This window comes from Carassius gibelio, chromosome A13 (genome assembly GCF_023724105.1).
Source record: "Carassius gibelio isolate Cgi1373 ecotype wild population from Czech Republic chromosome A13, carGib1.2-hapl.c, whole genome shotgun sequence".
In the NCBI taxonomy this organism is placed as follows: Eukaryota; Metazoa; Chordata; class Actinopteri; order Cypriniformes; family Cyprinidae; genus Carassius; species Carassius gibelio.
Genome location: NC_068383.1, coordinates 17,541,341 through 17,566,526, shown reverse-complemented (window position 1 = coordinate 17,566,526; position 25,186 = coordinate 17,541,341). Strand labels below are relative to the sequence as shown.

General features: G+C 38.9%; 1 protein-coding gene across 4 annotated transcripts in view; it reads left to right on the top strand.

Moving 5' to 3' along the window:
* The window catches only part of LOC128026358 (fibroblast growth factor receptor 3), a 42,946-nt gene extending 18,699 nt beyond the window's left edge, over nt 1–24,247 (top strand). For 2 of the 4 annotated variants that reach the window (XM_052613423.1, XM_052613421.1), the window contains exons 5-18: nt 1,519–1,688; nt 7,678–7,801; nt 7,888–8,078; nt 10,402–10,546; nt 11,832–12,007; nt 13,141–13,289; nt 13,387–13,508; nt 14,466–14,576; nt 14,677–14,867; nt 15,046–15,168; nt 16,602–16,672; nt 20,013–20,150; nt 20,923–21,028; nt 21,125–24,247. In XM_052613423.1, coding sequence (XP_052469383.1) covers nt 1,519–1,688; nt 7,678–7,801; nt 7,888–8,078; nt 10,402–10,546; nt 11,832–12,007; nt 13,141–13,289; nt 13,387–13,508; nt 14,466–14,576; nt 14,677–14,867; nt 15,046–15,168; nt 16,602–16,672; nt 20,013–20,150; nt 20,923–21,028; nt 21,125–21,292 — 1,985 coding nt within the window. In that variant the 3' untranslated portion in view covers nt 21,293–24,247. Of the gene's footprint in view, nt 1–1,518; nt 1,689–7,677; nt 7,802–7,887; nt 8,079–9,585; nt 9,731–10,401; nt 10,547–11,831; nt 12,008–13,140; nt 13,290–13,386; nt 13,509–14,465; nt 14,577–14,676; nt 14,868–15,045; nt 15,169–16,601; nt 16,673–20,012; nt 20,151–20,922; nt 21,029–21,124 lie in introns of all 4 variants that reach the window. The other 2 variants (XM_052613422.1, XM_052613424.1) reach the window with 2 other exon arrangements.
* Nucleotides 24,248–25,186: the final 939 nt, after the last annotated feature.

Here is a 25,186-nt window from a genome sequence, read left to right as displayed (position 1 = left end):
GCATCTGTATGCTGTGGTGGGATTGGGGTTGGGGGAGGGTTGAGGGGTTGAGGGGAGGGCATGAAACAAGGGATTAAGCAAAAACCCAAACCCCTTTAGAGTTTAATGAACAGTAATCCAGCTCTAATTAAGAAAGAAAGAGAGAGAGAGAGAGAGAGAGAGAGAGAGATCAGCACACTGGAGCTGAGAGCTGTGAAGTCTGGGCTCTCTGGAACATTTGAGAAGAGCTGAGGTCGTGTGACATCTGATGACATCATTCTGTAATATCTTAGTGATGCAGTGCTGGTTACTGCTCTCAGTTTGGCTGACTGAAGCAAGCTGTGCGTAATATCAGCTGTGTAGAGTTGTGTTATACTTTGATGACTTTTTTGGCTGTAGAATAAAAGTAAATGGAAAAAAAAAGTTGGGTCACTATAGATTTGCGGTTCCCACATTAAAGCTCAAACTGTCTGTACTGAACTCTGTTAAATAGCAAACCACACAAACACACGTATGGCGCCATGTCCACTGTTGGGTACAGATCCATGTTGTGGTCCTGGCGGATCACTGACCATCTGAGAATGGAACTGGAAGAGTGTGTGTGTGTGTGTGTGTGTTTGTGTGTGTGTATACAGGCTTTAGTATGTCGGTTATGCCAAAAGAAATGCCAGCCTGTCAATCACCCTTTACATTCACCATCTGATAGCATGAACAAATAATGCAAGAGAGAATTGTATTCAGTCTGTTAATGAGTTTATTGTGTGTGTATGTGTGTGCGCGCATTCACAGATGTGTGCCTATGAGCTCGCATGTATGTCTGGAGCGAAATGTGGCGTCTGTGGGTTTAATCGCCAAGTTTGCGGGTTGATCTGATCTGGAGTTAATTGTTTGAGGAGGGATTGAAGTATGTTTACTCAGTCTCTTAAAGACACATACGCACAAAATTCAAGACTTGTCTGAAAATAAAAAATAATGACTATTATTTTAGCTAAAGGATCTTACTGGAAGTATTTATGCTTTGATATTTGGCATTAGTTACTAGGAAGCATAAACACAGACTTGACCACATTATAAACTGAATTTGTGGGAAGATTAAATGTAGGGAAATTGCTCTGTTATTATAATAGGTTATGATTAGGAATCCACATTGTGTGTTCATGGCTCTGTGAAGGAGTTAACACTGGGAATCATTCAGAGTTCTGTCTACAAGAGCATAGACGCGCCTCACATTCACATAAGAGTGTATGTAAGAGTGTTTGCTTTTCCAAACAAATTTTAATTCAGTCTGGGAATTAGGCAGCCAGTCTGACGCTGCCACAGAGCGAGCAAGTTAAAACTTTCCATAAACATTCACCCACACGAAGACTCCCGGAGAGGGAACACCCTACCCCCTTAAACATGCTGCATGTCAACATACACTTATATTTGGTCCATTTGCACCAATTGATTCACACTGACATGTTTTTTTGGTAAACTTTCAAAATGTCATGTTTAGTTGCTATTTTCAGCAGCATCTGATTTTATTCTCATTTCTAACAGGAGCTCCATACTGGACCCGTCCTGACCGGATGGAAAAGAAACTACTGGCCGTTCCCGCCGCTAATACAGTGAAGTTCCGCTGTCCTGCTGCCGGCAACCCCACTCCCACCATCCACTGGCTGAAAAATGGGAAGGAATTCAAGGGAGAGCAGAGAATGGGTGGGATTAAAGTAAGACAATATAAATATCGATTAGGAACATGTGCGTGTGCATGTGTGTTTAGGATTACAGATAATAAGAATTGGCAATTAGTAATAATTTACACAGATCCCAACATCTGCTCCTTCAGGAACTCTCTCTCTCTCTCTCTCGCTCGCTCTGAATTTTATCATTTACTTGTCATCTCTAGAGGATATTTCCACCTGTTGCTGCTCCTCTGAAAGAGCAGAAGAACACAAAGTTCTGTGTGGTCTTGTTTTTAATGTGTTGATGCGTTTGTGTGCAGGTGTTGATTGTGACGTGCTTTGGAGGCCATCCACAGATTATTTAGATTATTTTTATTTATTATTACCATTTTTCAGAGCTGTTGCTCAATGCTTAACCCCCACAATTTAAAGGAGAGTTCACCCAAAAATGTAATTGATGTCATCATTTACCATCCTTTGTGTGTGTGTGTGTGTGTGTGTGTGTGTGTGTGTGTGTGTGTGCATACAATGGAAGTCAATGGTCACCAAAGCTTTTTTTTTTTTTTTATGTTTCAGAGAAGTAAGATTTTCAGCCAAATGAGTGTGAGTTCATGATTTAGATTTTTCAGTGAATTATCTCTTTAAATACAGTATTATTAAACACAATTTTCCTGAAGAGGCAAACATTTTCCCCACAGGAAAGAAAAACCATGAATTACCATCTCAATTGTTTCTCCTAAATAGCCTTGAGATGAAATTGACAGCAAATTGAGACTTTCACTAAAGACTTTTACAGAATGTTCTCCTTTTAGACATCCCCTCTTCAGATGAGATCTCAGAATGTGCTCAGATTTACAAAGATATGAAAGTCTAAAATCAAAAGATCTCTATATGATCAGGATTTCTCATGTAGTTAAATGCACTATAACTCGAAACAAAATCAACATTTAAAACACAACTGGGATCTTCTGAATGACTTATTTTTGGACACAAACATTTGCACATTCAGATTCTTTAACACTGCGTTGACCTATATGCATAGAAAATAACCAGTGTCCCCTAAGAGAGACATTTAGAAACAAAACATTGACCTCTCAACCTTTCCATGGCCATAGTGTGACCAGACCGCCCTTACAAACACACACACGTATACACACACCAGGGGTCTGCACTGACCCAGGGTCATCCTTTATACCAGACCTGCCCTCCACATCAGCACAGTCACTGTTGGTCTAGAGATCTCTGACAGCATCATAATAGCTTTATTTAACACATACATACACAGGAGCTTGACAGCTCACCTAAAATGTCTTCTGTCTCCATTAAGGCCAAGGCTAAAAGTCACAGCTCTTATATTTATGCATAAGTATGTGTGACCCTATTGTGTGTGTGGATATGACAGGCCTAATGGCTTGATAACGCACTTAACGATGTGTTAAAATGCAGAGCGTCACGCAAAATTTAACATGAGGAGTTCCCTGAGAGATCAGCATATTCCATCTTAAAGCTCCTTTTTGCATTGCAAGGGGAACAATGATGCTGTTATTATGTTTCTATTGGCACAGTGAAGTTCCACTAACTCTCTGGCCAACGGTCAGGGCGCATTAAATGCGGTAAGATTGCCGAAAAAGTTTTAAATGCAAGAAAATGAGTCACAGGCTGTACTCTCATTGTTTGAAACGATCCATGGATTTGTTTAGACAGTTGACTTTCCCATAGCTTTCCCTTCAAACGGCCACACACACATTAAAACAAACACACATACAAACAGACACTACTCCTCAGACACTCTCTGTGCCTGACTGGCAGGGTTCTAAGGTCAAAGATCAACTCTCTATTGAGTCATCAGAAGGGGGAGGTTCCGAGAGGGTGTTGTCGTGGCGATTTAGAAACCTTGATTGGCAGGGGGAGGCGTGGCTTTTGTCATGCTCACATATGGCAGCCAGAGTCGCATTGTTAGAATGCTAATCTGCGGCACTGTGTGTTAGTCACACCTCACGCACACACACAAACTGATGTTTTGTGCATTTGAGTGTGTGTATGCGAGCAACATATTCAACAGCTCAACTGACGAGCAAGCTGAGGAAAGACTGTTACGTCCTCTGAGAGATGACTCAATTTCAGTTGCAGTGCTCTGTGGGACTACCGGCAATAAATTCTACTAGCTTGGAGTATCAGTGAATCTCTAATCCACCGAAAATGTGCCTTTTGTCTGAAGGCCATAGCAGTGTATGTCTTTATTAACTGCTAAGGTGTGATTTGTTATTCCTTTATGTGTACAAATATGTTTAAAGATCAAGTGTTTAATGTTCACTTTTCTCATGTAGCCTGATTTTTGCTGTTTAAAATAAGGCTAGTCCACTTTGCAGCTTCTTTCCAATAAAGGTTCCGATCACATTAGAGAAGTCTGTGTGCAACAAAAGGTCCATTGTACATTGTCAATAGTAGCAATGTTTGAAGCATAGTTCACACAGAAGTTACTTTTAAACTAAGCAGCTTTCTTTTGATCAACACTGCAAATTTACACAACCATCTTGAATCCAGTGTGAAATCTGCTTAGGGAAATCTTTCTCCTTCATGTTGATTCCTATTGAAATGACTGGATTTCTATCTGACTGACATAACAAAAAATTTACAGTTGTTGTATAGGGTGGGTTTATATGAAATAGCTGATACCACAATAACAGACTGGTGTGGAAAAAGTAATAAATACAGATTATTTCACATATTAAATAAAATAAAATTATTCTGCTCTGTAGAAATTTTACTTAAAAGGCACAAACAAAACTTATAAAAGAACAATTTCTTTGTGAAACCTGTTTGGAAACAATTGTTTTTTCATTCATTTTTCTGCCACTAGTGACCGCTAAATACACATCACCTTTAAGTGGCAATAGTTCTCTTTATCAATATGAACCGACTGATATAGCCATGTAGTTCATTCTCTAGGGCAGACTTTCATATTAGGGTTTGTATGATTATGGGCCATCTGTACAAGGTCTTTCCAGTGAGACTACTGTAGTACTTTTCATTGAGAGAGAGAAAAAGAAACCCTTTTTTTCAGCTGCTTCCTGCCTCTGTGGGTCAAATTAAACAGCACCACTGTCGGAACGAGTTCACACAGTTTTGACACAACCATAAATCCTGGACATACACGTACAAACACACACATACTCAAGAGAGACCTGAGCTTCTTAGCACCTCCTGAGTCTGTAAACTCCCAATATTCTCTGCACTTCACAATTCAGTTGAACAGAATCAACATCCACGGCACTGGTCTTAACACCTAACCCCAGTCTGACATCAGAGTTAAAGAGGCTTAATATGTTAGCAGCATAATGCTGGGAGGAATTTAGGGGGCGCTTTTCGAATGATTATCAGACCTCTGCTTGGGTCTTTCTTGTGCTGTTTTTTTCTCTGAATCTGCTGGGTCCTGCTTGAGATCGCAACACTTTTCAGCTCTTATCTTTTGATGAAGGATGGGATAAATGTACTAACTCTCTCCTCCCATTCCCTCTAGATAAAGTGTTCGGGTAGATTGAGGAACAGCTGAGAATTCTTCACAGCATTTCTTTTCAGCAGACACATTGAGATAAATGTCGTATACACACACACACACAAAATGTCAGTGTCAAGTGAGATAGCGTCCTAAATTAACTCTCGCTCTCTCATAGTCTCACTGCACAAGGGTAGCTGACATTAGATACTTTTGTGAAGTTAACAAGGCTAATCTAGGTTTTCACTGAAAGGGGGGCTGAGCATGAGTTGATGTAGCTCAGAGAAATATTTATTTCCTTTATTCTAAAGTTGGTCAACGGTAAATTAATATACATATACATATATATTTAATCTCAGTGGTAGGTCTTTCAGGGTGGCTTGGGGAGGTGTCCAAAGCACGTCAACTTGTCACTGGGGTTCCTCAGGGACCCCTCCTTTTCTCCATGTACACGACATCACTGGGTCCCATTATACAGGCACATCTTTCATTTCAACCAGATGATCCAATGGTAGCTGCACGGATTTCAGGCTGCCTGGTGGACATCTCGGCATGGGTGAAAGGATATAACCTACAGCTCAACCTGGCAAAGACTGAGCTTCTTGTCTTCCCTGCCACTCCAACTCTACAGCATGATTTCACCATCCAGTTAGGTTCTTCTACAATTACCCCATCAACTTCGGTCAGAAATCTTGGTGTAACCTTTGATGAATAATTGACCTTCAAAGACCACATTGCAAAGACTGCTCGATCTTGCAGGTTTGCATTGCATAACATCAGAAATATCAGGACCTTTCTAACAGAGCATGCTGCACAACTTATTGTCCAGGCCCTGGTCATTTCTAGGCTGGACTACTTTAATGCATTTCTGGCTGGACTTCCATCATGCACAATCAAACCTCTACAAATGATTCAGAATGCAGCAGCATGACTGGTCTTCAACAAGCCCAAAAGAGCCCATGTTACACCTAATGGTACCATTACAGAGGGGCGAAAAGTCACTTTCCAGAGCATTCTCTTGGCTGGTGGAATGATCTTCCCACCCCTATCCGGAAAGCTGAAAACTGACAATTTTCAAGCAACAGCTGAAAACTCTTATCTTTCAAAGCTCCTTGACTTCATCATTAAAAAAAGAAAGAAGATAAATTGTCTTTCTCTTTATTAATTCCTTCTCTTTTTAGCTTGTACTTATTTGAACAATGTCTAAAACCTGGTATTACAAACACTTCCTGTGTCTGTTTGCCTCTTTAAGAAGAATCGCTTATGTATCCCCCAATTGTAAGTTGCTTTGGATAAATGCATCTGCAAAATGACTAAATGTAAATGTAAATTTATATATATCATATGATATCATATCATGTAAACATCTTCTCGAAATAATGTTTAACCATGGAAGTTACTTATATATATAATATATATATATATATATTATGTAGTCACTAGTTACATTACATATAATATACAATAAAGTATAATTTCCCTTAGACTTTCATATTAATTTTAACCTAATATTTTGATTAAAAAAAGTAAATTTGCACATTAAATGTCAACCACTCCCATATAAACATTCACTCACACACACTTCAATCAGGAAGCACCGAAGCTTCACTGAGTGAAAGTGAGCCAGTGAGAGCTGCCTTAGAGAAGGTGACGATCTAGAAGACAAGGGGGAGGAGGAGTGCAGGGGGCACAGACGCCCTTGCCAACTTTCTTAGGCATGTACGTTTGTCTGTGTGAGTGTTGCCCGCTCAGGCAGTGTTACCACGCAACTGTTCAAAAACACAGCCCATAATATTTACACAGTTACATTTTTTTCCACTCAGTCCTTCGAAGTACGTAGAGGAGGAATGAGAGAGAGACAGAGAGCAAGAGAAATAGAAAGAAGCAGAGAGAGTCATGTAGTTAGAGTGTGCTCCATGAATGAATTGATGGTTCTGTGTGTGTGTGTGTGTGTGTGCATGATGTGTGTATGAGGTGCAGGGTTTGTGTATGAGACTTTCTGACCAATTAGCATAGTTTCCATGTCCGGTGCTGTTAAAGGTATTCCAAAATAAACCCACAAATAAATAAGTGAGAGATAACTTACACATCCTTGTGTTGTTCTCTGTATGCTTTTCTATGTGAAATACAAAATTAGACATGTCTATCTATCTATCTATCTATCTATCTATCTATCTATCTATCTATCTATCTATCGATCGATCGATCTATCTACCTGTCTGTCTGTCTGTCTGTCTGTCTGTCTGTATGTATGTCTGTCTGTCTGTATGTCTGTATGTCTCTCTTTCAAACAAACCAATGTCAAGAAAACATTCAAAGATAGTCTTGACAAACTTTGTAAATGCAGTTCAAATTAAATTTGGATTTATCAGCTCAGTGGATCATACACATAACATTATACAGACACAGAGTTTAGCACCTGCTCTTCTTCAGCTTACAGAAAAAGCTGAGGAAGGATTCAAGTGGACCTCTTATGTAATATCCCACTTTATGAATAAAACTGTCTCTGTCTCTGTCTCTGTCATCCTCTCTCTCTAGTTGAGGCATCAGCAGTGGAGTTTGGTCATGGAGAGTGCGGTTCCATCTGACCGGGGAAACTACACATGTGTGGTGCAGAACAAATACGGAACAATCAAACACACTTACCAACTTGATGTGCTGGGTATGAACACACAACACACATAGTCAACCTAGCTTACTGTAAATGTACCTTCATAGCTGACTGCCCTCCATCTCTCATCCAATCAGAGCGTTCTCCTCACCGGCCCATTCTACAGGCGGGACTCCCGGCCAACCAGACAGTGGTGGTGGGCAGTGATGTTGAGTTCCACTGTAAGGTGTACAGTGATGCCCAGCCACACATCCAGTGGCTCAAACACATCGAGGTGAATGGAAGCCAGTATGGGCCCAATGGCACCCCCTTCGTCAACATCCTTAAGGTACAGTCATCTATAGTGGCACATCAGATACTATGTATCAGATTTACTATGCCTTTATATTAATATTAAGACAATTGTGATTTGTTACAATGATAATGATTTAAATATTTGTATTACATTTTACTTTTCTAGAGAATACAAAGATTTAATAAATTTTTTATTGAAACTTCTATTATGTAAACATTTTTACTTTGTGCTTGTTAAAAGGGACTTTATAGATGTTGAAGGCGTTTTTTGAAATGTGTCCAAGTGCAGCTTAAATTAAACCACATATTAAGTCTCATTTGAGTTTTCAGTGACTTGGAGCACCTCCCTCAACTCCTAACCCCACCCATAATAGCATCTCACTATAGACCTTGCAACTGGAGAATTGGGGGTATCTCGCTCTCTTTTTCCTCTCAGAGTGAGAGAGGAGGCAGACATCTGTTTTAGGCTAAGCTAACCGCCGTGGTGGCGTCGCACAGGGAGACAGCCATTAGCTGTGCTGCCCCACTCACTCTTCAGAGGAGAAGCAGGGAGGGAACAAGGGAAGAGACTCCCGAAAAAGCCATGGAAAAAATGAGTGCGGGGAGCAAGGGAAGGGCCGAGTCAGCAGGCAGAGGAGGGGAGTGCGTCGGCTGGCCAGACCGCCACGCTATTTTAGACTCCCACATAATTGAAACAGTATTTTACTGGGAGCCGCATGCCGGCTTTTCCCTTCCCCACTGTCTCATCTGCGCACCCTTTAAAGCCTTCCCCAGCCCTCCCAGTCCGAGAGTGCTGAGCGACAGATCATGTGTGGCACAACGCCTGCGATCAAGGGAAAGAACGGAAACTGAGAATAAAGCAAATGAAGCGTCTGAAAGAAACACAGAAACAGATATGTGTGGATAAAGGGGCTGAAGACAATATTTGAGCATTTCATTATAACATAGTGAAATCAGAGCGATGGCCTAGCAGTTAGCGTGTTGAGCTGTGGTGCCAGTGCAGGTGGAATGAGTTTGAATCCAGTTTGCAACATTTCCCAAGCTCGTTCCTGTTCTTATCTCTTGATATTTCGTATTTTAACTACCACATATAAATCTTCATGGGAAGCATTTTTTATCTGCCGATAGTGTTGTTTATTTGCATGTGCTGTCTGTGTTGGTTTAGTTCCCTGATTACAAGGAACTGTGCAAATTTGTTAACAACGCAACATCTTGCTGCTTTCATTCTGTGATAATAGAGTAACATAAATTTTCTAAGTTTTGTCAATAAGCCACAATCTAGAAGAAGCCTAATTTATATGAATGGAGATGTTCGCATTGAAAGGAAATTACAATGAGTTCATTTGAATATTAATAAAGCAAAATGTTAAGCACCACTAAAATATCAGAATGGGACTTTGCCCCTAAGTGTATCAGCATCATAAAAAAGTGGTAACAAGTGGTAACAAGTTGCGCGAATATTTTAAATCATTAATTGTTAGTTTATGTGTGAACATGTTCGCTCTGACTACGTGTGTGTGTGTGTGTGTGTGTCTCTGCAGAGTTTTGTCAGTAAGATAAAAGAGGCCCACGATACGCTGACTCTATATAATGTGTCAGAAAAAGACGCAGGCCAGTACTGGTGCAGAGCCCACAACTTTGTAGGCATGTCAGAGAATACGTTCTGGCTCATGGTGTCCCAGCCAGGTAAAAATCTATCTCCGAACAGCTGATGCCTATCAAGACTTTGGTGGCGTAGAGTCAAACTCCCCTAAACTCTCTCTATTCCTCCTTACACTTCTTGTCTTGTTTTCACACATTAAATAAAGTGACCTGATTGGAGGACTTATGTTATGTAAGGCGAGTGTGTGTCTGCTTCATTTAAATGCTCGCTTCTTCTTCTTCCCCAATCAATGCAACAAGGGCATGTTTAATAGGAGCCGAGACTGTGCCACATACACATTCTTATTGATTTGCTCATACACTACACACAGCTCTCTTGAGTGTTGGGAGACATACTTCTCCATAACAATGTGTGAGTTTTATCTAGTGAGAGGTTAAACTAGGCTTAAAGCTGGTAATATTCTTCCACGCTTTTTTACGTTTTCATTGCACCTCAGATAGATCTGGATGACAAAAAAAAGTGACCTGCTGCTGCTGATGAGGCGTAAAATTTTCCACCACTACTTATTTTGCTTGTAGGTCATCTCTTCATTCGCAGGAGTGTGGGATTTCTGGGTTACTGGTGATGGGTTAAATCATCTTCACTCGTTCAGATCTTCCTCCCGGTGTTGGGTGCTGTTTCTCAAGGGTTGTGGTTTACGCATCTGTCTTTCTTTCTCTCTCTCTCTCTCTCCATCTCTCCTTGCATTTTCCAGACTGCGGGAATAAATACTACGGATAAAGAGCTGGAGATTCTTTCACTGACCAATGTGTCTTTTGAGGATGCTGGGCAATACACTTGTCTGGCAGGGAACTCGATTGGCTTTAACCATCACTCTGCCTGGCTTACAGTGTTACCAGGTATACTAGTCTCACTTTCTGGGGTTTCTTTTCACTCCTTTCTTCCCATGTGTCTACACTTCATATTTTCTCTATTCTCCTTGAGTGTTTTAATCATAGTTTTGCAGTTAAAATGTTTTTGAAATGTTTTCAATGATATTTTCTATGGACCTTAGTCAGGGCAGACAACAGCCTCAGTTTTATTCACATCAAATTAAATAGGCCACCATGACTAAAGTCTTCTAAAAACAACCTGGTAGTTTGTAATTGTTTTCAGATTCAAACATTACATACATAAAAAGATGGCACACAGTCAAAGTATCTCTGAGGCCCAATTCATTCGTTCTTCCATTTCATCTACTCTGCACTCATCCTGTTATCCTGCTCTCCGTTTATCATGTAGAGACACTGAACTCTATCTATGAGGCTCATCACACCAGTGCCAAATAAGCCTCGCAGAGAGAGGGCCATTATGGGATGTTTGTACCTGCATGGGGGTGCGATAGCATGTTAATTAGTTTGTAAGGTGGCTGTAAATTAACAGTAGGGTTTCTGCTTTATAAATTCGAACAAAGAACAATAACTGATGATTGACTTAACATGATCTCTAATCTAACAAATAGTGGAGCTTGTTTCTAGGGTTAGGGTTAGGGTTAGTCACTCTTTTTTTTTATGTCTTGAGGCTGTAGTTATTAGCCAATTTATGTTGGGTTTCATATTTTATTCAAGTTGATAAACTGAATTTTGTGGCGGAATTTTTGAGGCTGAGAAACTTAGAAAATGTACTGGCCATAAATATTTTTCTAATCGCCCCTCAGCAGATGTTGTTCCCCTGATTTTATATCCCACATGTGTCTTGCCACATTTAGTTCTAGAGAAAAGTCTTTTAGGCAAATAGATGTTTGAAGTTGGTATGTTTGTCTTTGAATCACTGCTTACATCAATGAGGATCAGACATTATCACAACTTGATTTATGCTACCTCTACATATTATGTTGCAGTTCCCAGTAAAAGTATTATTTGCTCTGCAAAGCAATGCCCAGCGAATTTGACTTGCATTTGGCACTAGGACCCTGACAATAGCCACTAAAGAGAGCCATTTAAAAAAAAAATGTAATCTATTGTTGCCGTTTTGCTGCCGTTTAAAAAGTAGGTTCTAAATAGTATAAAGGTGTGTTGTGTGAATGTAATTCAGAGGTACTACTACACACAACTGTCATTGTTTTATCTATAGTCATGCATTGGCTCATGTGTCCCCTAATGTCATCATTGCACATCTAACCCGTGCTCTTGTGCTCTTTGTCAGCGGTGGAGATGGAGAGAGAGGATGACTATGCGGACATCCTCATCTACGTGACGGGCTGCGTGCTCTTCATCCTCACCATGGTCATCATTATCCTCTGCCGTATGCGGATGAACACGCAGAAGACTCTCCCCATGCCGCCGGTTCAAAAACTGTCCAAATTCCCCCTCAAGAGACAGGTAACAGAAAGTAGATACAAGATTTGATCAGCCTATTTCCTATTTTCTTTTTCCCTCTGTATCTCCTCATTTGCACACTTAACATAAAGCTCTTTGGGCTATTCGTGTCTATGAAGACATACTTTGTGCATGTCATATGTGATGTGGCAGGGGGATATTCATGCTCTCCTGGAGACTGCCAGTGTTTATATCATGTTTCTCTCCTGGTGAAACTCGCTCTCTCTCAGTTGTTTTAAACATTTTAAATCGCAGCAGCTGCAGCTGACACACACTGTCTCTCTAATCTCCGTCGCTCTCCCAATCTCTTCTTCTTTTACCCTCAAGTTATTTCCAGCAATCAAAGTCTGACAATGTCACGCTGGAATCAACGCAAGCTACATAATCATGTTGCAGTGTTTTTCTTTCTCTTTTATTCAAATAGTGTGTGTGTGTGTGTGTGTGTGTGTGTAGGTGTGTATTTTGAGCCAGTTCTTATTTTAGAAAATATTGAGATATCATTGTCAGGCAGTTTGATCTTCCTGCTGCTGACATACTTTCTCAGTGTCTCATGAAAGTCTACACAGATTTGCATTTCCTAAAGGAAATAGCAGCGCTTGCAAGGAACTAAAAGAATAGTGCTCAAGTTATAGGCCAACATGTAACTGTCATGATATTCTATTCTTGTGCAAAGAAAGTTATGGATGGTTAAAAAGATGCTAATCAATGCTAGAAAGAAACCAGTCATAGTTTGGGATGAAAATGTTACATTATTGCTGTTAGTCGGATTTAGAGTCAAATGCAAGAAAGAAAAAAGAGAGCCAGTTGGGCTGGTGGATTCCAAGCACCTTTTTGGTTAAAAGACAACAGCGAAACTCCAGATCATATCTGTGTGTGCGCAGCAGCAGTGAAATGTTGCTTCACACAGTCTTCTGTGGTCCATTATGTGGAGATCTGACAGCTACAAACCTCTCTCTCTCCCAGAAGCACTCCTCTGAGGAACAAACACCATGTTCCTGTTTGTAACACAACACTTCAGAGTAGTATCTTCTTAAAATAGACATCTTGATCCTTCCACTCTCTCTGTCTCGCTCTTACACTCACTGTCTTATTCTCCCTCAGAGACAATAACATGCTGTTTTTATTCTTTACCCAAGCAGGTGTCCTTGGAATCGAACTCTTCCATGAATTCAAACACCCCGTTGGTCCGGATCGCCCGCCTGTCATCCAGCGATGGGCCCATGCTGCCCAACGTTTCTGAGCTGGAACTGCCCTCTGACCCCAAGTGGGAGTTTCCACGTACAAAGTGAGTTACAAGCTGAAGAGAACATCAAATGACCATAATAATCAGACCAGACTTGGTATTAGTAAACAAAGTTGTGTGATTGATGATTCTGTTGCAGACTAACGCTGGGGAAACCGTTGGGAGAGGGTTGCTTTGGGCAGGTGGTGATGGCAGAAGCCATTGGGATTGACAAAGAGAAACCCAACAAACCTCTCACTGTTGCTGTCAAGATGCTCAAAGGTGAGAGTGTGTCCAGATGGTATAAATTATATTTGTTTTTTACTGCATAAGAAATCAGTCAACTGACCTAACTTAAGTTAAGAGTAAAAAAACATCACATCACACATCAACGGTAACTTTTGACGCTCTAGCGGTTAATAAACAGAACTGCTTGCGTCTTGCGGAAGAACATCGTAGCCGGAACTACTTCTCTCTGTTTATGTCTATGAAGAATCACAAAGGTACTGGGTTACTCCGCCGCGGTATCCCCGAAGCAATCTAAAATAGTCTGAATATAAACACTTATTATAGGTGCACCCTAGTGATTCAGGACAAGCCAAAAACACGGTTTGGAAAATGGATTCATGGTGTACTTATTATATAAATGTTTCTACATTTTGAACACAAACAAAGTTACGGACCGCAGCTCTGATTGATTGTTTCTTACCGGGAGCGGATGAATTTCTGCAAATGGCAATAGGAGCACTGGGAGGAGCCAGAGGAGCTTGATTTTTTCACAGATTATCTGTCTCATATTCTACTGTCAGACATAATGACAGGTTTAACAAATATGTAAAAAATATATTTTTACAAAAGTTACCTACTGCAGCTTTAAGTAGTAAGTGTGCATAATTATAAGTAATATATAAGATAAATGTTGTTATTTTAAGATTCTATTCATCAAATAATCAATTTATCAAACAATTTCCACAAAAATATTAAGCAACAAAAAAATTTTCAACATGGATAATAATAGCATCAAATCAGCACATCAAAATGATTTCTAAAGAATCATGTGGCACTAAAGACTGGAGTAATGATGCAAAAAAAAATTACAAATCAGCTTTTTGCCATCAAAGGAATAAACTGCATTTTAATATATATATATATATATATATATATATATATATATATATATATATATATTAAAATAGAAAAAAATTGTAATAATATTTTACAAAATTACTGTTTTATTAGATGACGGCACAGATAAGGACCTGTCGGACCTTGTGTCTGAAATGGAGATGATGAAGATGATTGGAAAACATAAGAACATCATCAACTTGCTAGGAGCCTGCACACAAAATGGTCAGTACACCACAGTAGACCACAGCTTTGATGTTTGGCTTTTTTTTTTTTTTTTTAGTTTAAAATTTTCTAACCAAATAGTTTCTGGCTGTTCGCACAGGTCCTCTGTATGTGCTGGTGGAATATGCCTCTAAAGGAAATCTTAGGGAATACTTGCGGGCGAGAAGGCCTCCTGGGATGGACTACTCATATGACACTTGTAAAATCCCAAATGAAACTCTGACATTTAAAGATCTGGTGTCCTGTGCCTATCAGGTCGCCAGGGGTATGGAGTACCTGGCCTCAAAGAAGGTAACACATCTGCTTATCTTAGTTTGTCAACTTTTTCAAATAGAAATAATTTAAGATGCTTTACGTTTATAAATGCTGTCTATCTATGCCAGTTAATATTTTCCAGATGTGTACGTCATAGTGTCTATTTATCAGACTTGGGTATAAAAGATGGCCCTCTTTCTGTTTGTGTTGCCAGTGTATCCATAGGGATCTTGCGGCCCGGAATGTTCTGGTAACCGAGGACAATGTGATGAAGATTGCAGACTTCGGCCTGGCTAGAGATGTGCACAACATTGACTACTACAAGAAGACCACCAACGTAAGTCGACACTATTATCAATCTCAAAATACTTGAAGGATAGCGCTCTTGGGTGGCATTGGATTGAAAAACAGCGGATGCAGTCACACACTGTATTTCAAATGTCAAACCTGCAGATGTTGAATTTTTTGTGTGTCTAGTTTAGGAACTTTTGAAGTTGCGTTTATGAGCAACTTGTCATAAATGAATGAACTGTTGATTGAGGTCTGGAGTTGGTCATAAGAATGTGTGGGTATTGGCGAGGGCTGTGCGCTTTTGAGCAGATCAAAGTTTACCTGGCCCACTGAACACTGAAATACACTATTGGGGAGTAACTAGCTAAAACTAGGGGTGCTGCTAGCTTCACTACATTTTTGGTAACATGACATTAGCTTAGCTGTGGGAAACAAAACTCTTATTTTCAAGCATGTAGCACTGTAACATTTTAGCAAGTTCATTCATTGTCAAGTCAAGTCTGCTTTATTGTCAATTCTTCCACATGTACAGTACATACATACAGAGAATCGAAATTGTGTAACTCTCAGACCCCCGGTGCATACGGATAACACTAACAGTAGAGCCTAAAAATCTAGAAAATATATAAAATATAAGATACAGCTATACAATAGGGGAATGTATAAGAGCCTAACTCATTGAAAGGTGCTTTTGTCCCCAATTTTAAAAGCGTGGATCACAAATTTATTTACATAACATTTACATGGCCCATCTTATTGGGAATGTAGTCAAAACTAAATGCTATGAAAAACAGTACAAGGAAGTCGATTTCAAAAGAGAAAAAAAAAAACAGTAATTAGAGAGAATCAGTAAATTACGAATCATTTTCTTCCTTTGTGTGAATAATACGTTATCATTTAAATTGATTTTTTTTTTTTTTTTACGTATAGATATTACATGTAATCAATTAATACCCAGCACTGATTGTATGCTATAATTTAAATGATATTACTTATATACCTTCAGTCTAGTTACATTTTTGTTAATAGCATGTAGTATGCTTGCTCCTTTTTAACCTGTTAACTTGCACCTGGACGTGGGCGCACTGAACTCTCTTTGTTTGCACAGCTATCAATGTCAACTACAGTTGGCTTTACAGTAGTTTAACTACCTTAAATATGCTTAGAGTAGCTTGTAGCAAGATCAACTTAGCTTCCCCGACACTGGTACAATAGATGGAATGTGTTGAATGAAACTGTTAGGTGTTGTGACGGCGGGCTTTAGTTTTGTGGGGTGTGGTTGGTGCAGTATTTGGATATTGGATGGGGCAGTTGGAGATTAGAGGGCATTGGGGAGTGGAACGATGTTGACGTAGAAGTAAATTTGTATTAGACAGGACAGTAGGAGATTAAGCTGCAGGCCTGTTGATGTTAGTTGGGCGTCTGTATGTCTTGCTGGGTCAGCACCGCTGTTGTTCTGACTGATCTATGTTCTTTCAGGGTCGTCTGCCTGTCAAATGGATGGCACCAGAAGCACTGTTCGACCGCGTCTACACGCACCAGAGCGATGTGTGAGTTTACATTGCCATGCATACCTCTTCTTTTTTCCCCCATCACATCATGCCATCTGTTCATAAAGTTCATCAAGCAGTAAAGGAATGCAAGTGAACGCCATAACCCTGCAATGATAGCATCAAAGCTTTCCAGGAGATTGTGCCAGTGTTTCCTGCACTGGAATTCACCAGCAACACTCAGAGACATGAAAAAACAAAACATATCTGAACAAAGTTAAAAGGGATTAGATCTGTTACATAAAGCAAAGACACATCTTTCTGTTCTTATGCTGACTGCACTCGACAGTAAACATACAGGATGACTTGTGTAGTTTAATTCACAAATATAGAAATCTATAAACAGTGTGTGTGTGTGTGTGTGTGTGTGTGCGTGTGTGTGTGTGTGTGTGTGTGTGTGTGTAGTCTATCATTCAGAAATGTGGGAAAGTTATTTCTTATGTTCCAAGGATGCATTTGTCTGACCAAAAATACAGTAAAAACATCAATATTGTGAAATATCATTACAATTTAAAGTAACTGTTTTCTATTATATAAAATATAATTGATTCTTGTGATGGCAAAGCTGAATTTTCAGCATCATTACTTCAGTCTGCAAGTTCAGTCTCACACGATTCTTCAGAAATCATTCTGATTTGCTGATTTAGAGCTAAAGAAAGATTTCTTACTATTATCAATGTTATTATTATCTTATTATCAATAATAAAAAAAAAGTTAATTTAATAAGTTGTGCTGAACATTTTTGTGATATATTTTTTTCGGGATTCTTTGATGAATAGACTGTTGAAAAGAACAGCATTTATTTCAAATAGAAATCTTCTAAAACATTATAAACATCTTTGCTGTCACTGTTGATCAATTTAATGCATCCTTAATAGATTGATAAAAGTGTTAATTTCTTTAAATAATAATATTATTACTGACCCCAAACTTTTGAACGGTAGTGTGTGTGTCTGTGTTTGCACAGCAGGTTTTGATTAGTATGTTAGTATACTGCACACTGTCTCTCAGTAGACCGAACACCCATTCATCAGACTCAGACTTCTACCCGGAGCTGCACTTTCCAATATGTCTAAACACTCTTTAATGACAGTTGGCCTTAGACAGCAGAAATAAAATAATGTCATTGGCCTCGGCCTGTAGGCTCTACTTATGCTATGATATATGAGCAGTGAGCCCTTCATTCACTCGATCTGCTCGTATGTGTGTGTGAGTGACAGAGAGAGAGTTTGTGTGAGCACCACACTGATGGGCATAAATGAGATTTGACTCCGACATTAAGCTAATGAACAGATAGTGATATAATGACGAGCCAGTTATTCAGCCATCATAAGGCTTCTAACTGGCTGTGTGTGTGTATGTGTGCGTTTGGCTGTTGTCTCTTAGCGTGGCTAAGTTGATTAGCACTGCTCAGTGGTGGTGTGGGAGGAATGGGGCCAAAACAAAAGAGCCCTGAGTTAACAGAGCAGCTTGTGATTAGGGCTGCAACTAACGATTATTTTGATAATCGATTAATCTGTCGATTATTTTTACGATTAATCGATTAATCGGTTTATGTACTTATATTTTAGTTTTTTCCATTTTTTCCCCAGGTAAATTATTAATAAAGGGTCTTTATCATTCAGCATAGATTTTTAAGAGATTTTAACCATTTTGCATTGTCATATCCTCATCAAAAATATACCTGGAGTTGTTTTATTATGTTAGTAATCCTTTGTCGAACTCTTCTGCAATCAAAACACTGATCCATACTCTAGCAAAATTCACAAGGAGATTTCAAATATTGTTTTCACCATGGCAGTCCTTAGAGCTCCTAAAGTAGTTTAACATCCCAAACAAAGCTTAAGGAATCTTTGAGAAAATATTTTCATGAAGTATAAGGATAAAACAGAATAAAATTGCAGTGCATTGTATTTTATTATTTACTGGGAAAAAGCTTTATAGCTTATGCTGTGAAATTGTAAACAATCCTTCGAAAAAAAGTGCCAATGGCATGAAACCTGAATGGAACTCACAATTTAAAGTAAAATCCATCAGAAGGTTGTCCAGAAAAAAAAAATTGGGACACACACAAAAAACCTGCTGTGTGAAAAAGAGCAGTGAATACTTAGAAAAGAAGTGCATTTTAAATATACTCAAACATTTACCTCTCTCATTCAGTCATAATTAGGCTGCAAGTCTGAATTATGAACTGGTAAACGACAAACTGATCACATAACATTTTGTAAAGCTTTAAATGTTAACTGTTAAAAAGCAATGTTATCAGCTTTTACGACTAAACATTTGCAAACAACCTTGTACTAGAGAATCTGCACAAATAAAATTCTTATGGGCCGTTCACATATCGCACCTAAAAACGCGTGGAAAACGCTAGTCGCGCCGCTTTCTCCTTCTTTCCAAAGCGATCGGGCAGAAGCGCCCCTGAGGCGTCTGCCTTTGCTAAGCAACAATGACGTGCTCTCTCCATGACGTTTCATGAAATTTCAGCAAAGGATAAATGGATGCGGTGTGGACGCGCCTGGAAAAACGGGCGCATCGCACCGCGTGCGTGTCGCGACCGCGTCGCTTCCATTATGAGAGTGCATACTGCGCGCCTACATAGGAAATAACGAACTTGAGCACGCAAAAGACACGATATGTGAACGGCCCCTTAAACAGTTCAGTAGTGCAGAGTTTACAGGTTACTCTTCATTTTAAAGGCTCAAAGTAAAGTACTCCCACTTCCCGCTGAATGCTGCAGAGACGCTGTTTGGGAAGCACGTGACATAAAACGAGGCCAGCTATTGGCTATTCGCTACTTCACCTGCTGTACTGGCTGAGTAAAACCTCCGGTGGCTCATTACTGCCACACTTTGGTCACCGCAGATTTGAAATATGCACGAAATGAGCCGCTTATGGCAAATAAAATTTATTTAGCGACGAATCGATTACTAAATTAGTTGACAACTATTTTAATAATCGATTTTAATCGATTAAATCGATTCGTTGTTTCAGCTCTACTTGTGATAACACTCACCCACATACACATATGTGCACGTACACACACGCACACACTCATTCTATGTAGTTTCATAAGACTCATGGCTTGTATCACCAACATACATTATAAGCCTCAGTAAGAACCAACAAAACTCTCTCACATCTGCCAAGTATCTACACCCCAGAAAGGGACAGGGAGACAGATATTTCACTATTTCAAGCACATCCACCATATATAGTGGCCTAACAAGTGCTTAGACACTTAATTTGTCATTGAATTGGACTTATGTTTTGTACTGTACTATAAATGTGTGATTGTTTCCCTTATTTGCTCTGAACTGTGACCTCTCTTGCATCTCAGGTGGTCTTACGGAGTGTTGTTGTGGGAGATTTTCACACTGGGCGGCTCGCCATACCCAGGTATCCCAGTGGAGGAGCTCTTTAAACTGCTGAAGGAGGGTCATCGGATGGACAAACCTGCCAACTGCACTCATGAACTGTACGCTTTTGATTTTTTCAGACATTTCTTATTCATCTCTTAAAATTATGCTGTAAAGTAGGGTCTGAACAGTTAAAACCAATATGGATTAGTGCAATTATTAAATCACAAAAGCTACAAGTTAATTAAATATCTTCAGTAAAAATAAATAAATAAAACTCCAGAGTATGATGTTTATATTGATTTTTTTCTCAAATACGGTTTAATTTTACAGTGAAATAGTATAATTACAATAGCAAAATGCTTATTAATTAATAATAGCATGAAATGAAACAAAAAAATTTAAAAAAAATTATGCAACCGTACAAACAAGCAAACCTGAACTTTTGAACAAAAAAAAGCATTTTATTTTTAGCAGAAACCTTGCAATTCAATATTTGCTACTTTCAATCCATGTCCTATTTACCGTAATTTCTAGATAACAATCCAGACATTCAACTTGAAGACTGTTCACATCCTCATACTCCAAATAATTTGTTTAAAAGGCAGCTAATCTGTGTAATTTGAGTAATCGATAGACAAACCCACAATACAATACAACTAACAGTTGTTATACAAATGCTTAAGCTAGGTGCATGTGCATATGCTCTCAGAAAAGTCAGTTCACAAGTTATTGAGTAGTAATTACGAGTTCTACGAGAACATGAGCACTTTCTCGTAATTACAATAATTCCGATTTGACGTGGTTGCACCTATGCATCCCGTCCATATGAAAATGTTATTTCTGGCATGTTTTAAATGCATAGATTGTTCTGTGATGTGATTTGTGCAGGTACATGATTATGCGGGAGTGTTGGCACGCTGTTCCTTCACAAAGACCCACGTTCAGACAGCTGGTGGAGGATCACGACAGGGTTCTTTCCATGACCTCCACTGATGTAAGAGCTCTTGTGCATCCAACCAAACACCTTCACCATTATTATCCAGAAGTTGACAGTTCTAAAGTGTGTGTTTGTGTGTATTTGATCCATCAGGAGTATCTGGACCTGTCAGTGTCGTTCGAGCAGTACTCCCCAGCCTGCCCAGACTCCAACAGCACCTGTTCCTCCGGCGACGACTCTGTGTTTGCTCACGACCCTTTACCTGACGAGCCCTGCCTCCCTAAAACTCACCTCCACAGCAATGGGGTCATACGAACATAAGGACCCGGGACAGAAACGGTGGTTTGTAGGGACCTTCTGGTTCACTGCACTGAACCAGCATGTGGCGCAGTGTGGATCTCATGAAACGCTCAACAAGAAGCTTCAGACTTCCTGCTGTTCACAGGTCTGAAGGAGGGATTACTCCCCTCTCCTTCAGCTCCTTTTCTTCCAAATTATTATTCAGATTTTTGTCTTTGAAAAGAGAATTCCTATTTTTGTATTTTGTAAGTTTCATTTTTCCTTTGCGCAACACAGTCAGAATGGTCAAACCATTCCGTGCCTACCAAAAAAACAGACAGTTTGCTGGACAGGAAACAAAAAGAATGGATTGACACTGTGTAAGAGCACAGCTCCGAAGTGACAGATAGAGTCGTCCTGTCACACATGGACAGGAAGTGTTTTTACAGCAATATCTGACTGGAGTGAGAATCAAACCCATGGCCAGTCTCTCCTCTCCACTCCTCACAAAGAACATTTTTCATCCTTTCTTAATAAGAAAAGAGAGAAAGGTCTCCTAGATGTGAGATTTGATTAGAAGGTATATAACTGTGTGCTTTGTATGTATCTTAAAGTTTTTATTGTAAATATATAGATATAAATATGTATCATATTGCAGTTGGTAGCAGTGTACTTAAAAAAAAAAAAAAAAAAGGATTAACATTCTAAGAGCACTGTTGAGATCATGTAAACATTTCATCTTAAAAAGCAAAACAAAAGTTTTATTTGAATTAACATGTATATTTGTAAAGCTATTTATAGACGTAAGGTTTTTAAGGGGTCTAAAATTCTAGTTGGGTTTTGGTATTGTAAACAAAGTTTTTTTTCTTTTCAATTTTATAAGTTATTTACCACAGAAGTGCAAGATTTCACCCAGTGGGTTGTATTTTACTTTTGCCGGTTTTCTTCCATTTCTTTGTTTACAGTGACAAGAATGTATGAGAAACTAATTGGCGATATCAGCAGAGCAAAATTATGAAATGATGAATTCTAAACACCAAATCAGTACACCAGAAGTTCCTTTGCCCTTATCTCAGTATTTAATTTAATGATAAAAGGACCACAAGTGCTTCTGATCTTCATGAGGAAACATTTTTTAACACCAGTCAGACTCACACATAATGCACTTTTCATAATCTTTGTATATTTAAAAAACATTATAATAATCTCCATATTTGGGCTTCCATGCATGAGTCATAAGCAGATCCGTTCACTACAGTTTAAAAACAAAACAGTGTTGCTTTTCTCTGATTATGAGCGCTGTGGTCTTTTCATCCAGCTCTATGATATGAAGGAGTGCTATGTGGGAAAAACCTACCATAGCATATAGATAAATGGTGAAACCATACTATGAGTTTGTCGCTCTTATTTGCTCTTTTGCTAATGAATATGTATAATAATATTTTGAGCTAATCCTCCGGGTCGGTATGTTTGCAAAGTGCCAAAATCTTTCTCTCTGCTCTGAGTTTTATGTTAATGAGTACAGAACCATTATTGCTATTCAACTCTAGCGTGCATGGTTGTCAGATGAGTGTCTTTGGCCCTGCGAATCTAAGCGAAGCATTATGGGATAGCTTGGTTGTGTCTCAGGGTGTCCTCAGACAGTTGCATTCAAGCAGAAAGCCGGCAATAATATATAATGGGGTTGGGGGGGAAGGATGATTCGCTTGCTGCTAAACTACGAAAACTGTAAATTTGAAGATTTGATAGGGGTGACTGTACAGGTGCCGAATGAAGCAGTCGCTCCCTCCTCCTGCAAACCATTGAATTTTTGTACTTGTCAAGTGCCTGGAAGGGAGCTGAGGGGGTGATTATTGCAACAAACGGTTTGAATGTACGGCCACATCAATAAAAAAACCTAAGCAGGGTGTTTCTTCGAGTGAGAAAGTAAATATGTGCAAGGCACTTTGTTCCCTTTATTCTCAGATTGGGTTCTTAAAGATACAGATGACGTTGTTCTATGATTTCTTCTTCCAGAGGGACATCATGTTCTGTTGGATACAGTGTGTTTGTGCATTACGTGTGGAGTTGTTCGTTTACTGTTTGGTGTGGGATGGCAGGGCAAGCGATCACTCTTGCCTTCATTTTTTTGTACAACCTGTAACCTCTGGCTCACCTCCGCATCCTCCGCTCTACTACTGACAGCCCTTCTGCATTGTTTCAAACATATCGAACAATGTTGCTGGTCCTTTTCCCTCCTTGTCACAAATCCACGTTATTTATTTCCTTGTATTTATGTTTCGTTTTGTTTTTCTCTACCCGTTTGCTTTCACGACCTTCTTTTATTCAAAAGGACAGCATTCCTTCATGCTTGTGTGTTTTGGGATGGAGGAAGAGTTGAGATGCATTTAGGGGTTGAAGAAGGCCTTCTTAAATGTTTACAATGAACATCCAGACAGTTTGAAAAGGATGATGTGTTCCCCCAGCACTTTTAAAGTGCCTGGACGATGAGCAATACTTGTCTGATGTCGACACTCGTTTTTCGTTTTACACATTTGTTCTTTTCCTCTTAAGCTCTATTTGATTGTGCCATTCAGCTCTTATTAGAATTAAGATATTAAATTAAGTTATAGATTTAAATTTGCAAATATTGTTATATGTCTAGTAGATTTTAAATAGGTGATTTTATTTTGTTTTAATAGGGATGAAAGATTCTTTACAGTATTTTCTTACAGAAGAATTGCATTCCAGGTAGATAGCTTTCTTTACGCGGTGAGGTAGCACGTTTGCAGAATTAAAGTCGTTCAGCATCTGCATCCCTCTCTGTTTAACAAAAGATTGGAATAGTTGACTAACAGTGTTGTATGTTATTTTTCCATATCTCTGTATCTGTGGAACATTCCGTTCTGTTTTAGTTGTGCCCCTTCCGAGCTGTTAAACCTCTTTACACTCTATCAGTCTGTGCCTGACGGAATTATGCTGTCAATCAAAACCTTTTCAATAAACACAACAAAACCAGTGCTCGCTTCTCACGTTCTTTTTAAATCAATACTGGCCACACTCAGTATTTCAGTGTTATTTTGCCAATAATTATCAAGGGTGGGAGAGAATTTGATAAGGATATTTAGAATTGAAATAAAGTACATTTTGAAATTCCAGAATCCTCAGTCATAACTAATTCAGAAAACACTAGTATTACACTGTACAGAATACACTGCACCAAAATTTCTGGAGCCAAAATATTTGAATGAAAAAGAAAAAACTTATTTTGCATTGCAATATGTAAGATGTTTTCTGTTGTAAAATTTGAGAGGTGACTTTACTACAAATGAAAAACAAATTACACTAATTAAATTACAAAACCTTTACTTAAAGTTTTCAGCGAAATTAAAACTTTAATTTAGGTTTTGGTCAAAAAAACTAATAAACCATAAACATATTTTTGATGCCTCATTATAGATGAAGTGCGGTCACTAATGCAAAATGAACCCTGACAGCATGATCAGGAAGAACTTATAAATTAGCTCAAAGAAATGATAAAATGCAACTATGGACTATGCAACAATATTAAAATAATAAATAATTTGTACATTATTAACTATTAGCAAACTTTGTTTCTCTTTCTAGTTTCCTTACTCTTCTGAGACATTTTCATCCTTGCTATATATTGAGAGAGAGATAAGTAGTGATGTCCTTCAAGGCTAGTTTATTGGTCAGTGGTCAATCTTAGTCATAAAATGACGCCAGTTAACTATTTTAACCTGCACTCTCTCTTTTCAAACTTATAAAACAGAATAGCTAACTGGTACCATTAGCAACTTTATTGACAGCATTATGAGTCTTACCAAACCAACAATGCCATCACAAATGTTGTCATAGAGCTTAAGTTGCTAATGGCACCAATTAGCTATTCTAACTGACATTGGAATGAAAAGAGAAATGGCACAAAATCATACA